The sequence below is a fragment of the Galeopterus variegatus genome, unplaced genomic scaffold (assembly GCF_000696425.1).
Source record: "Galeopterus variegatus unplaced genomic scaffold, G_variegatus-3.0.2 Scaffold963, whole genome shotgun sequence".
Taxonomy (NCBI): domain Eukaryota; kingdom Metazoa; phylum Chordata; class Mammalia; order Dermoptera; family Cynocephalidae; genus Galeopterus; species Galeopterus variegatus.
The window spans coordinates 160,385-173,964 of NW_007727074.1; the positions used below are offsets into that span (position 1 = coordinate 160,385).

The window sequence follows — 13,580 nt, forward strand, 5'->3', positions numbered from 1 at the left end:
CTTTTCTTTCTTTCTTTCCTTCATTACTTCCTTCTTCCCTCCCTCCTTTCCCCACTCCCTCCCTTCCTCCCTCCCTTCCTTCCTTCCTAGTGCCAGTTATGATTGAGAACATGTGGTATTTCTGTTTATTTGTCTAGCTTATTTCACTTAATATAATTTTCTCCACACTCACTCATGTTGCTGCGAATGGCAGAATTTCATTCTTTTTTTTATGGCTGAGTAGTGTTCCATTATACAACATTTTCCTTATCCAGTCATCCATTGATGGACATTTAGGTTGGTTCCATATTTTGGTTATTGTAAATAGAGCTGTGATACACATAGGAGTGCAGGTGTCCCTTTGACGTGATGATTTCCATTCCTTTGGGTATATACCCAGCAGTGGGATTGCTGGACCGTACGGCCGTTCTATCTGCAGTTTTCTGAGAAACCTCCATACTGTTTTCCATAATGGCTGTGCTAATTTACAGTCCCACCAACAGTGTTGAAGAGTTCCCTTTTCTCTACGTCCTTGTCAGCATTTGTTACTCTGTGTTTTGAATAATAGCCAGTCTAGCTGGGGTGAAAGATCTCGGTGTGGTTTATCAGCTTAATTTTAGGGTACTCTTCATCCCTTACCCTCATGCTGTTACTAACCCTAATCCTGATTGCTTTATTTCCTCTTAATTCTATGAAAACTCCAATAGTCTTTCCAACTAGCTTGGAATTTATTACATACAATCTGATTAAATTTGAATCTACTTTTTCTGAGACTATGGCTTTGCAGTAGCATTTAAATTTTCCAGTAAAGATTTTTTTTTTTTTGGTGGCTGACTAGTAAGGGGATCCAAACCCTTAATCTTGGTGGTGTAACACCATGCTCTAACTAACTNAACTGGATTGCATCAAATGATTTTCTTCATATACTCAGTTCTGTTCTCATTATCAATAGCTACAGAGCCCTGCTTAATTCTGGGGATCAGCCATCACTAGCTAACACTTTCTGGCATCCTGCTCCGGATATGGTTCTTTTAATTTCCTCCTCTGCTAAATGTCTTGGATCTAGTTTCTCTTTCTTTCTCTCCTTACTCATCTCTCATTCACTTTTTCTTTTACTTTTTATGTAAATACTTTTGGTATAACAGGGATATTTCAAATTGGAAATATTTAAAAAATAAAATGAGGAGAATCCCTTCCATCTTCCAGTAATTCCACTTCTCAGAGATGACTATTAACAGTTTGAATATTGTTACAATCTTTTTATGTTTATATAATCATTTTTATAAGCATAAAAGAAATTATATCATACATATTTTTCTTTATGCTGCTCCCCTTCCCCCTGCCCCACCCCCACCCTGGCCTTTAACAAAGTTTCATGAGCATCTTCCCTTGTCAAAGCATAAAACTGGAAACAAAGCCCAGGATGTGTGGTAGTGGAACAGTAGGTATCCAAATTTTATCAAACAATATAAATTAATGTACATGCTTTGAATAATAGTTTCCATAAAAAGTATGCTAGAGAGTAAAACTGTAGATGGGAGAATTTGCTTTTTATATTTTTAGTTCGATTTTAAATTATTTAAGTAGTTTGATAATGCATTATTATTGTTAAAACTCAAATGATATGATAAATTGGGTAAGTACTATATCGTTTTCCTATTCTTGGGGGTAGATCTGTACTATAGGCCAGAAGATTTTACAGTTTTGGGTCCTATTTGAGAAAAAGATGAAATTACGAGTACAGATATTATGAATACAGAAATGGTCATGTGATCACATGGCTAGGACCCTTCAAGACCTCAGGCAGTGCCATGTAGTGAGAAGCTGTGAGGTGTGAGTCTTGTTGACTTCATGGTGGCACTGCCTCTGCCCTTCTCAGTTCTGCTTTTCTTATCCCTTCCAGGAGAAAAGCCATATCTGGCACAGCACTACACCTGAGGTTACCTTTTGCCCATGATTGCCTATAATCTGTCTTTTTTTATGCCAGATAGGTGAATGGAAGAGAATATAATGGGGACTACTCACAATTTCTTTAAGTCTTTTGTGTTTGTGTTAATTTCTTAATTCTTCCCGGAATGCCAAGTAGCTTCTTATTTATTATTTTGGTTATAGGTTCCACTTGGCCATTCCTAGCATGATGGTTCTTATCCTATAGGTTAATGAATCAATGTCAGTGTTCAGCTAGATATTAAATATATTTATCCAAATTATACCCTCAGGAACTCAGAGAAATAACCACACAGTGGACCTGCTGTACCCTGATTGAGACAAACTGGCCAGAAACTCCATATATCATTTAGTCTAAAGGCCCCCATCTAACCAGAGGATCGTGATAGCATTTCAGGCCTCTAGATCAGTATCAGCTTCTTAAATGCCATATCCAAAAGTTATCAGAAAGTGTGGATATTCTATTTTCCCAAAAACACAGTAATTCTGGTAAAATGGCTAAAGACTCATTTGAAAAAAGATTGAGGGAACATTTATCCTCTATCCTGTGGTGGTGTAGCATGTCTTTTCTCCAGGGCTCTGGTTCTGAAAACCAACTTAGACATACAGAAAAGGGGTGAAGGATTGTGATTTTCCTTTGCAGTAGCTCATCTCATCCTTGTGTCACTAGCTTTCTCTTTAGCAAAGGAACCTCTAGTTAACTGTTCATCTGCACTGCTCTTTGACACACATTGTTTGTTAGCCATCCCCAGCTCAAGGCACACTGACAGCCACTCCGAGTTTGCTGACCGTAAAATAACACACACCCGCCTTGCCTCTGACGTTTAAGTGCTGTCATCTGTCTTCTGCCATTCCTGAATCCCATCCATCCTTATGATAACTACAGAAATCAATTCCTTGGCACCCTCTCTTATTGCAACCATGGTATGCAGAGGGCTTCTGCCAAGGAGTTTCTCAGAGAGCTTTACTGTTGCCTTGGTGAATACAAATGTCTCTCGGGCCTTCCTAGCGAACAAGGTCATGTGGTCTTTATTCTCATAATCTAGCCAGAAATTCCCATTTTTTATCATCTATGCTTCACTTACTGTAGATTATTGGTCTGCTCAAGCTTCAATCCTAGGAGTATAGTAGTACCGGCTCCACGTGTCCTTGACAGAGTGCTGAGCCCTGAGGCATCACGGGTAAGACCACCCATGCCAATACATAGTCCCCAATCTGGCCTTAAGTTGCAGCCTTCTGCTCCAATACCCTCAACATCATTCCCTCATATGTTCTACCAGTATTAGCTGGTAATAGTCAGGTCCTGTAATTCCTGCAGTAGATAATCTGCAGCTGCCCAAGGCAGGCACTATTATTTTCCCCTTTAGCTGTACTGAGATACGACTGGGTAATTTCCCTGGAAGCAATGAAAGATGATGAAGGCTAATCTTAAAAGAAGGACACGCTTCACCTTGTGATGTCTTTGGAGCATCTGTAAGTGGTAGGAGGATACTCTCCTCTAGTAGGGGGGAGGGGCTGCCTCTGCCAGGCAAGAGTGTTCATGAGAATCAGGGGGTTCAAGATTCTCAGGTTTGTCCACAGTATGTTACCATTTCAGGTCTTGGTGTCCCAATCTTTTTCTATCTGAGCCCTGACATTGAGACAGAAGCCCTGTCAATGCTATGCATTTATTTTCCTTTGCAAAGCTCTAGCTGCTTCCCCCCAAATTAGATATATTTTTATTTTTCAATTTTGAATAATTTAAGTTGAATTTTTAATTTCAATTATTATATATATATTGTTCTTTAGTATCTTTTGGTGGTTGGACTTGCCATGTTTGTAATTCCATCATTTACTAATTTCAACATTTTGGTAATGTTATAGTCTGTATTGATAATTCTAATAACTGAAGTCTTAGAAATATAAATCTGTTGTTATTTCTGCTGATTCTCTTTCATGATTATTTGTTTCACTGTGTGTTTGTTGATCTTTGATAGTGGCTTCATCCATTGGCTAGGGGACTCAATCTTGCATGAAATGCTATTTGGCACTTAGTGATAAATGCTAACATTTAAGTGCTTATCCAGTGCTAGTCCCTGGACTAAGTGCTTCTACACACATTGTTTATGTAATCTTTGTAATAATCCCATGAGGTAGGCAGAGAAGAACCCAATTAGCATATTTTAGTACCCACTATGTGTATGTTACTTTACCAGATGCTTTACATATATCAATTTGTCTCCAAAATATGATGTTGGTATTACTATGCCCATTTTTCAGATGAGGAAACTGAGGCCTGTGAAGCTTATTCAGCTAAAAAATTATGGAGCCTGTGATTCTAAACCATGTCATCTGACTCCTGAATCTGTTTTCCTATATACTTTGAAATGATGCTATTTAAAAGATAATCTAAAGGATATGTGGACTGTCAATATTAGTTTTTTCAATCTCCCTTTCTTTAAGTTACATCAAGATTAAATAATTACTCAGAAAAATTTCTGATAAATCAGTTAGTGAAGGCTTTTAAAGAAATATAATACAAAAGTATCCTTTTGATATTTGAGTGTGGTGGATTAAAGATGGCCACAAATTCTTCCATACTCCCATTGAGAAGAGGAATCTATATATTCCTTCTCCTTGAATCTAAGAAAAGAAATAAAATGCATCCCAATTGCAAAGAAAGATGATCCTACTTACAAAAAATCCTAGAAAACCCATCAAAACCCAACTAAAACTAATAAATAAAATCGGCAAAGTTTCAGGATACAAGATGCTATGTTGTTATTTCAAAACACTAGGAATGAGCAATCCAAAAATAAAATTAAGAAAACAATTCTATTTAAAATATCATCAAAAAGAGCAAGTATTTAGGATTAACTTTAATGAAAGACTTGCATGCTGAAAACTTGCATACAAAACGTTACTGAAAGAAATTAAAGATCTAATAAATGGAAAGACATTTCACATTGATTGATCCAGAAGGCTTAATACTGCTGAGATGACAGAATTACCCAAAGCAATCTACAGATTCAACGCAATCCCTATGAAAATCTCAGTGACCTTTATTTGCAGAAATAGACAAGATAATCCCAAAATTCACATTGAATTGCAAAGAACCTCAAACAGCTAGAACAATCTTGAAAAATAAAAATAATGCTGAAGGATTTACACTTCCTGATATCAAAATTGTCCAGCGACCTTATAAGACCAAGGTCAAGGGTTTGGTTCCCAAACAAACAACCCAAATGTTCACCAACTGATGAATAGATAAACCAAATGTGATATATCCATACAATGGTGTATTATCCAGCCATAAAAAGGAATGAAGTATTAATACATGCTACAAAGCAGATGAACTGCATGCTACTGATACATGCTACAATGTGGATGAAAATATTATGCTAAGTGAAAGAAGCCAGAAACACAAGGCTACATACTGATAATTCCATTCATATAAAACATTCAGAATATGTGAGTTCATAGAGAGAAAAAGCAGACTAGTGCTTTCCAGGAGCTGGGGGGAGGGGGGAATGGGGAATGACTGCCTAATGAGTACCTGGTTTGCTTTTGTACCAATGAAAATGTTGTGGAATTTGATAGAGCTGATGCTTGCCCAACAATGTTAATGTACTAAATAAAACTGAATTGTCACTTTGAAATAGTTCATGGTTAATTTTAGGTTATGTAAAATTTACCTAAATTAAAAAGAGATTATTATTCCTTTCTCTTTTCTTCAAGTAGCTTTTTGTATGTATATGACTAATTTAGTTGTAAACTATTTTGAAATATTTTGCAAAGTATTCAAGATATAGTTAAAAAAGAAATAAACAGAAAATTTCAAATGAATATAATTGCATTTCTTGTAAGGTTCAAAAGAACTTACCTTGATGGGATCCCTTTATTTTTTTTAGTATTATATATCCAATTGAGCAGTAGTTTTCTAATAATGTTTAGCAATTTTTTGCTTTCAGAATAATTCTTTATTGTCTCAGGACTCATATGCCTAAAAAAAAGAAAAGAACGAAAAAAGAAATCTCTAAACGTGCTTTAAACATTTTAGGATAAGTTTAATGCAGTATTGTCAGAAAGCAGGAAGACCATTTTGTGTAGTGATGATTGGGAATGAGACACTTTCATGGGCACAGTTCCAAGTCATGAAGTTGTAGACACAAGGTGGTACACAATCATGAAGTTAGGTTGTAGGGCTTAATCATTAAGCAGGGAGGATAAAAAATTGGAGATGCATGTTTTAAAATAGTAGAGAGTTCAAAGTTCAGGGAGAGAAAGCATACCGTGATTCATATATTTGGCATTAAGATACATGTGGGTTTTGATGTTGGATCTCCCATTGTCTGGTATAGCAATGGACAAATTACCTCATTAATTACCTCATCTGTGAAATGTGGGTAAAAATACCTATGTCAGGCTGGAATAATTAAATGAGAAAGTATGTACAAAGCATCCAGTCCACCTCATGCATCTTCCTGTTTTTTTTCTTTCACCTTCAGGGCAAATGGTCTGGCTAAAAAGACTACAAAAGGGTTAAAACAGTAACTTGGAAAAAGAAGTCAGTGGTCATAAAATCCTCAAAAGGACATTTTGGTAGCATTTACCCCAAGTTGTCTGTAGGTTTCTGCTGGCTTTTGTATTGAGACGACTAAGGTCTTTGTGCAGTGATTTGGTCTTGTTTAGCCAAAGCTTTTGGTTTTACTGGGAATTTACCTGCTGACGACCAGATGCTTTCATTGTCTTCATCAGAAGGAAGATAGAGCTCTGTCCTTGGGTATGAGGCCCTACCTTGTAATGTGGCTTAGTGGAAGGGCATTGGGACGCTAAGGTGGACCTTGTCCTTCCTATTGATCATAATGTTCTCACTCTGAAATGTGTGCTATAGGGATACTAATGTATTTGAAAAGAATGAAGTCATTCCATTCTCTATGATTCGATATGATAATGTGGTAATTACACATGAAATCTTGAATGTGTATATGACTTAATCTTTCATAATTTAAAAAATATTTATTGAACACTTACTATGCTTGCTAAATTCTGTGGATAAACCAAAAGAAAATACCAGTCTCTGCCCTCAAGTTTCCATCAGGCTAATGGAATAAAACATGCAAATAATAATTGTAGTACAGTGTAATAAATGCTGCTACAGTGATAATAAATGAAGGGGTACTCTGGACCCACAAAGGGGGGCATTTAATATAGTCTTGGGGAATCAGGAAACCTTCCTGAAGGAGTTAGTGTTTAAGCTAAGATCTGATAATTTCACAGGTTCCTATGAATCCTAAAATTCTGTGATGTCAATAAGGTGTGGTATTTTACAGCCAAAATTACTAAGTAATTCAGGCTCTTAGCTTTGAATTGCAGCTCTGTAACTTATTAGTCAAATGACCTTGGGTGAATTACTTAATCTCTCTGTGCTGCACATTCCTCGCTTGCATCATGAAGATAATAATAACACTTACAGGATTTTTATGAGATAAAAATAGATTAACACATGTAAATTGTTTAAAACTGCCCGGCACAGCATTCAATAAAAACAAATTATGTGTTCAAAGTATAATTTCTTAGGAAGTTACATAGGCACTTAGCATAGGTCCCTGTGCCCCTGTTTAAACCCTTCACTCTTTCTCTCCTTATACTTGTTTTTTCTGCCACAGGTCACCTCAACACTTGGGGCTACTGACAGGAATGATCAACAAATGGCAAAACAACCCCAAGGCAGCCCAACAAAGAAGCAGGTACGGAATATACGTGTAATCAATGGAAAATCCTCTAGAGGTTGGAACACTATTTTGCTAATCTTGTTATTTCCCACAGTGCGTGGCATTTAGCTCTGCACATATTGCAATCAATATATATCTCTTACATGTGTAAATAAAAATATAATATATTCCAAGATTTGTCTGCACTGAGTCTTTTCAAGCCTTGGCCGCACCCATTGTTGGCCTCCTCTTTGTGTCCACTTGCTCTGTGTCCTCATAAGCATACGTTGCTTCTGCCTTTGTAGAGGACTTACAGAGGAAAAATCAAGATAATGAGCTGAATTGCTCTATGCTGTTTTGCTTTTATGTTAACTTCTCCTGGACAATGTAGTGGTAATGCTTTTCAGTGTCATTTATTCATTCATTTAAAAACTTCGATTGTGCACTGTGCACCTGTCCTCTTTAAAGCATGCATTGTACTATTTCAAATTAATCATTTGCCCAGCCCTCTCTCCCAACTCCCTCAACTCCACTCAGTAACCCAATCATTTTATTTTTTTTACTTGTGTTGAATCATAATTGATTATTCAAATTTTGGGGGTTCGACATTGAGATATGTTGATCAAATCAATATTACTAGTATATATATATATTGTTACAAATCATACTTATTCTTTATGCCCCTCGTCCAATCTCTCCCCATCCCCCTCTCCCTTCTCCTCCCCCCTCTAATTACCCTAGATTTCTTCTCTCCTTCTGAAAGGGTAATGATTACTCTGTTGATTTGTTGCCTAGATGATCTGTCTAATACTGAGAGGTGTGTTCAGGTCTCCCAATATTATCATAGAGCAGATGCTTCTTTTGTCACTCTGGAATGGGTTTTGTGGAGAGAGACATCTTTTCTTTGGCCTCCACTGGTGACTCTCCTTGTGTCGATGCACTCCAGTGGCTGGCGGACCATCTGCATGGTAGTTGTGGCATCTAGTTGCTTTCACAGTAGCCATGGTTCATGTATATATACCACACTTACCTATCCAGTCATCTGCTGATGGACATTTATGTTGGTTCTATATCTTGGTTATTGTAGAGCTGTGATGAACATGGGAGTGCAGGTATCCCTTCAACATGATGATTTCCATTCCTCTGGGGATATACCCAGAAGTGGGATTGTTGAATCATGTGGTAGTTCTATCTGTAGTTTTTTGAGGACCCTCCACACTGTTTTCCATAATGGTTGTACTAATTTACAGTCCCACAAACCACGTACGATGGTGGTTCCCTTTTCTCCACATCCTTGCCAGCATTTGTTATTCTCTGTATTTTTGATAATGTCAGTCTAACTAGGGTGAGATGATATCTTAATGTGGTTTTGATATGCATTTCCCTGATGATTAGTGATGTTGTGCTTTTTTTCACGTACCTGTTGTCCCTTTGTATGTCTTCCTTTGAAAAATGTCTGTTCAGCTCCTTTACCCATTTTTTAAATGTATTATTTGTTTTTTTACTGTGAAGTTGTTTGAGTTTCTTGTATATTCTAGATATTAATCCCTTGTCATATGTATAGTTTGCAAATATTTTCTCCCTTTCTGTAGGTTGTCTCTTCACTCTGTTGATTGTTTCCTTTGTTGTGTAGAAGCTTTTTAGTTTGATATAATCCCATTTGTTTACTTTTCGTTTTGTTGCTTGTGCTTTGGGGGTCTTATCCATAGTCTTTGCTCAGTCCTACATCCTGAATGTGTTTCGCCTATGTTTTCTTCTAGGAGTTCTATAGTTTCAGGTCTTATAGATAAGTCTTTAATCCATTTTGAGTTCATTTTGGTATATGGTNTAAAAAGATATGAACTGAGATGAGGATCTGGAGAACAGAGAAGAGAGAGCCAATCTGTTTTGAAAAATGGGACTTCCTGATTAAGACATAACACATAGAACAAAATCAACAAAGACATAATAGTACAAACCAAACATTTGAGGTGAGAAATCAAAAAGGTACATGGAGTGTATATTTCAGAAAACATAGAATATCACAAGTGGAAAGATCCTAAGAGGTCATTCAGTCAGCATAAGTTTCCTCTTTTACAGGTGTGGGGAATAAAGACTAGAAAGAATAAGTCCTGTGTCACACATCATATTGATAATAAAAGCAAAACTCAAAATGAAGTCTCCTTCATTTGTTTTGCAGTTCTTGAATACTATATTCCTGAAATAAATTAAAACTCTGGAAGTGACTCAAAGACATGGCCTCATAAAATTTTTAAGCTACAAGAAAATAAAAATAATTCTACGAGCATCCAAACAAGAAAGGAGGCTGCATATAATTTCATAAATATTAATTTATAAATTTTATAAATATCACTCCATTGTCTTCATATGAATGTGTCATTAATCGGATGCAACTGTCATATTTTTTAGGTCTGAAACATCTTTATATATTTACTAATCAATCACTTTTTCTAGAAAATTAGGCTAGAAAATTTTCCTAGAAAATAGCCAAACCATTAGAGGATGGATTTCAAAGATATTTCTCTATTGGAAATGTTGTTGAAAATAATCAGTGAAAATAATCAATGCACGCCGGCCCGGTGGTGCACTGGAGAGTGCGCCGCTTGGGAAGCGTGGTGGCGCTCCCGTCGAGGGTTCGGATCCCATGTGGAGACCGGTTCCCACTCACTGGCTGAGTGCGGTGCGGGTGCAACACTGAGGGTTGCGATCCCGGTGCCGGTCCCTGGTGCAGGTGCGACACCAAGGGTTGCGATCCCATTGCCGGTCAGTGAAAAAAAAAAAAAGACAAAAGGAAAAAAAAAAAAATAATAATCAGTGAAAATTGTAAAATAGTATCAGCCTGTTGAAGAATGAAATATTTAAGAAAGCAATCTTTAAAAAGTTTGCTATTTATAAGAATAGGTAATAAGCATAATTGTTAGAACAAAACTTAAATATAAAATATGAATGTTAAAATTAAAACAGGAACATAAAGGTATTTCAGAACATTAAGCTAAATTCATTTTTGTTTTCTCAGCCAACAGGGCCTAGTAAACTATTTTTTCTTTCAAAATGAAATTATAGGAAGATTAAGAGAAGGGATATGTAAAAATGTGTCTGCTGTAAAAGTGAGTCTGTAGTTGGCATTTTAAATGAGAAAGTTATAGATACATAGAGAATTACTGATGTTTATAATATAAGATAAAATTAGATACACTTTAAAAGTTGGCTTAACATGGGCTGGCTCATGGCTCACTCAGGAGAGTGTGGTGCTGATAACACCAAGGCCCTGGGTTCGGCTCCCATATAGGGATGGCCAGTTGGCTCACTGGCTGAGCGTGGTGCTGACAACACCAAGCCANTCTGTGAAGAACATCATTGGTGTTTTGATGGGGATTGCATTGAATCTGTAGATTGCTTTGGATAGTATGGACATTTTAACAATATTAATTCTTCCAATCCATGAACAAGTAATGTGTTTCCATCTTTTGGTGTCCTCTTTAATTTCTTTCAGCAGAGTCTTGTAGTTCTCATTGCAGAGATCTTTCACCTCTTTGGTTATATTTATTCCTAGGTATTTTATTCTTTTGTAAATGGGCTATTGTAAATTGGCTTGCTTTTTTGATTTCTTTTTCTGTTTGTTCATTGTTGGTGTATAAGAATGCTACTCGTTTTTGTGTATTGATTTTGTATCCTGCAACTTACTGAATTTGTTTATGAGCTCTAAGAGTTTTCTGGTAGAGGTTATGGGTTTTTCTATACATAGGATCATGTCACCTGTGAAGAGTGAAAATTTGACTTTGACTTTTCCCATTTGATTGCCCTTTATTTCTTTCTCCTCTCTGATTGCTCTGGCTAATACTTCCAATACTATGTTGAATAGGAGTGGTGAGATGGGCATCCTTGTCTTGTTCCTGTTCTTAAAGGAAAATCTTTCAGGATTTCCCCATTCAGGATGATGTTGGCAGTGGGTTAGTCATGTATGGTTTTTATTGTGTTGAGATGTTTTCCTGCTATACCTAATTTGTTGATGGTCTTTATCATGAAGGGATGCTGAATTTTGTCAAATGCTTTTTCTAGAGGCCCTCTCTTGACAACATACTTACTCTCCTGTCTTCTCAGCAACACTTCCTGCTGCACCTACCAATACCTGGACTGCACTCTGGGTCAGAATCTCATTCCTGTATTGTCTCTGGTAGCTTGCCTAAAAGAGATGTTAATTCAAATCATTATAAAGCATAGATAACAATGACAACTTATTACCACCTTTATGGAAAAATATACTATGTGATAAAGAAGTTGAAATCTCTAAATGATCTAGTGTCTTTACAGAAACAATCTCTATCGAGTCCAGACCATGAGATCAGTGCAGAAGAAAGTCTGGGCTTTGGGTGTAACCAAACTGGTTCTGCAGGAAACTAGGGTCTTGCTAGATGTCAGGTAGGTTTCCAAAAAAAAATAAATGGAGTTCTGTGGCAAAGAAGTCTGGAACTGCTGCAAGTTGTATCCCTATCTTAAAAGTTCACAATGCATATTAGAATACTAAAGGTTCAGAGAATTCTTGCAGTAATATATCCTAGTTTACATCTTTATTTAATTGCTTTTTCCCAAATATTTCCATAATAGGACATTGCTATTATAAGGATTAAAGGAACTGCTACAATATTCTGCAGAACACAATCACTCACTCACTCCATACATATATTGAAAGCCTACTCAGCTTCAGGGACTATGTCTGATGCTGTAGAAACCACTATCTGACACTGTCTCTGTCTTCAGTGTGCTGAACACTGTTGAGAATCACTGTATAAGCAACCTTCCTAAACTGGAATGTATGATTTAACCAAAGATTCCTGGGTTCCACAGCAGGCATTATCTCTGTACAATCATTAATGGACATTAAGACACTTTTATTTTGGGGAGATACTAGAAAGCAACAACCACTAAATTTGATGATGTGGGATTAAAAAGTTATTTTTACATAATGACAGGAATTTAATAGAGTGACTTTTTTCTCTGTAAACATCATTAAAATACTTATGAAACAATATAAGATTAAAATATTTTCAGTATCCTCAGAGACAAAAATTGAAATTTTTGGAAAAACAAGGAAGCTGAAATTAATATGAATCTCGTGAAAGCTTAGCAACACAAATGTCAAAACAGCTAGATACTAGAGAAATGTTAATTCTTTTTTTTTTTTAATTCCTTTTTGTCTTTTTTACTGACCGGCAATGGAATCGCACCCCTCAGTGTTGCGCCCGCACCGTGCTCAGCAAGTGAGCGGAACCGGTCTCCACATGGGATCCGAACCCTCGGCAGGAGCGCCGCCGCACTCCCAAGCGGCGCACTCTCCAGTGCGCCACCGGGCCGGCCCGAAATGTTAATTCTTAAATGATTGTTTCTACCTAAATGTAAGAAGAATTTAGAACGTGGTTGCTTCCTAGAAGTAACTGTCATTTATTGAGCACTCTATCATACTATTGAATTAACTGATCTATGTATGTTTTATATAAGATTATTTAATCCTTGCAACAACTTATGAGAAATTTGTTCTAATCTGTGTTTTATAGATGAGAAAGTGGAGGTTCAGACAGTTCTACTTTTCCCAAGATCACATTAGAAACCCGGATATCTCTGCATTTAAAGCTTGTCCCCCCGCATTACATATGCTGCCTCTTCTGTGACACTGCCTTGTCACGCTGTGCTTTCTTTTCTGACGTGCAATCGTAGAGAAGATACTGTCTCAGTTAACAAGACACCATAACAGATTTAAATAAAAGCTCTGAAAGTTTTGAAAACTGTAATAAATCAATTAATATCACTGTTGGGAGTAGCGAACACTAGCATTGAGATTGCAGAAACCAAATCAACAAATCAAGATAAACATGAAAATATATCTAGAATGAAAAAGGATTAAAAAGATATGAACTGAGATGAGGATCTGGAGAACAGAGAAGAGAGAGCCAATCTGTTTTGAAA

At 36.7% G+C, this 13,580-nt stretch overlaps 1 protein-coding gene across 1 annotated transcript in view; it reads right to left on the reverse strand.

Moving 5' to 3' along the window:
* SLC9C1 (solute carrier family 9, subfamily C (Na+-transporting carboxylic acid decarboxylase), member 1) overlaps nt 1-13,580 on the reverse strand; it is a 99,061-nt gene that overhangs the window by 44,877 nt on the left and 40,604 nt on the right. Inside the window, exons 12-13 of the mRNA XM_008573783.1 lie at nt 11,705-11,802; nt 5,789-5,908 (exon numbers count right to left, since the gene is read on the reverse strand). Of these exons, the coding sequence (XP_008572005.1) occupies nt 5,789-5,908; nt 11,705-11,802 (218 nt within the window). The remainder of the gene's footprint in view (nt 1-5,788; nt 5,909-11,704; nt 11,803-13,580) is intronic.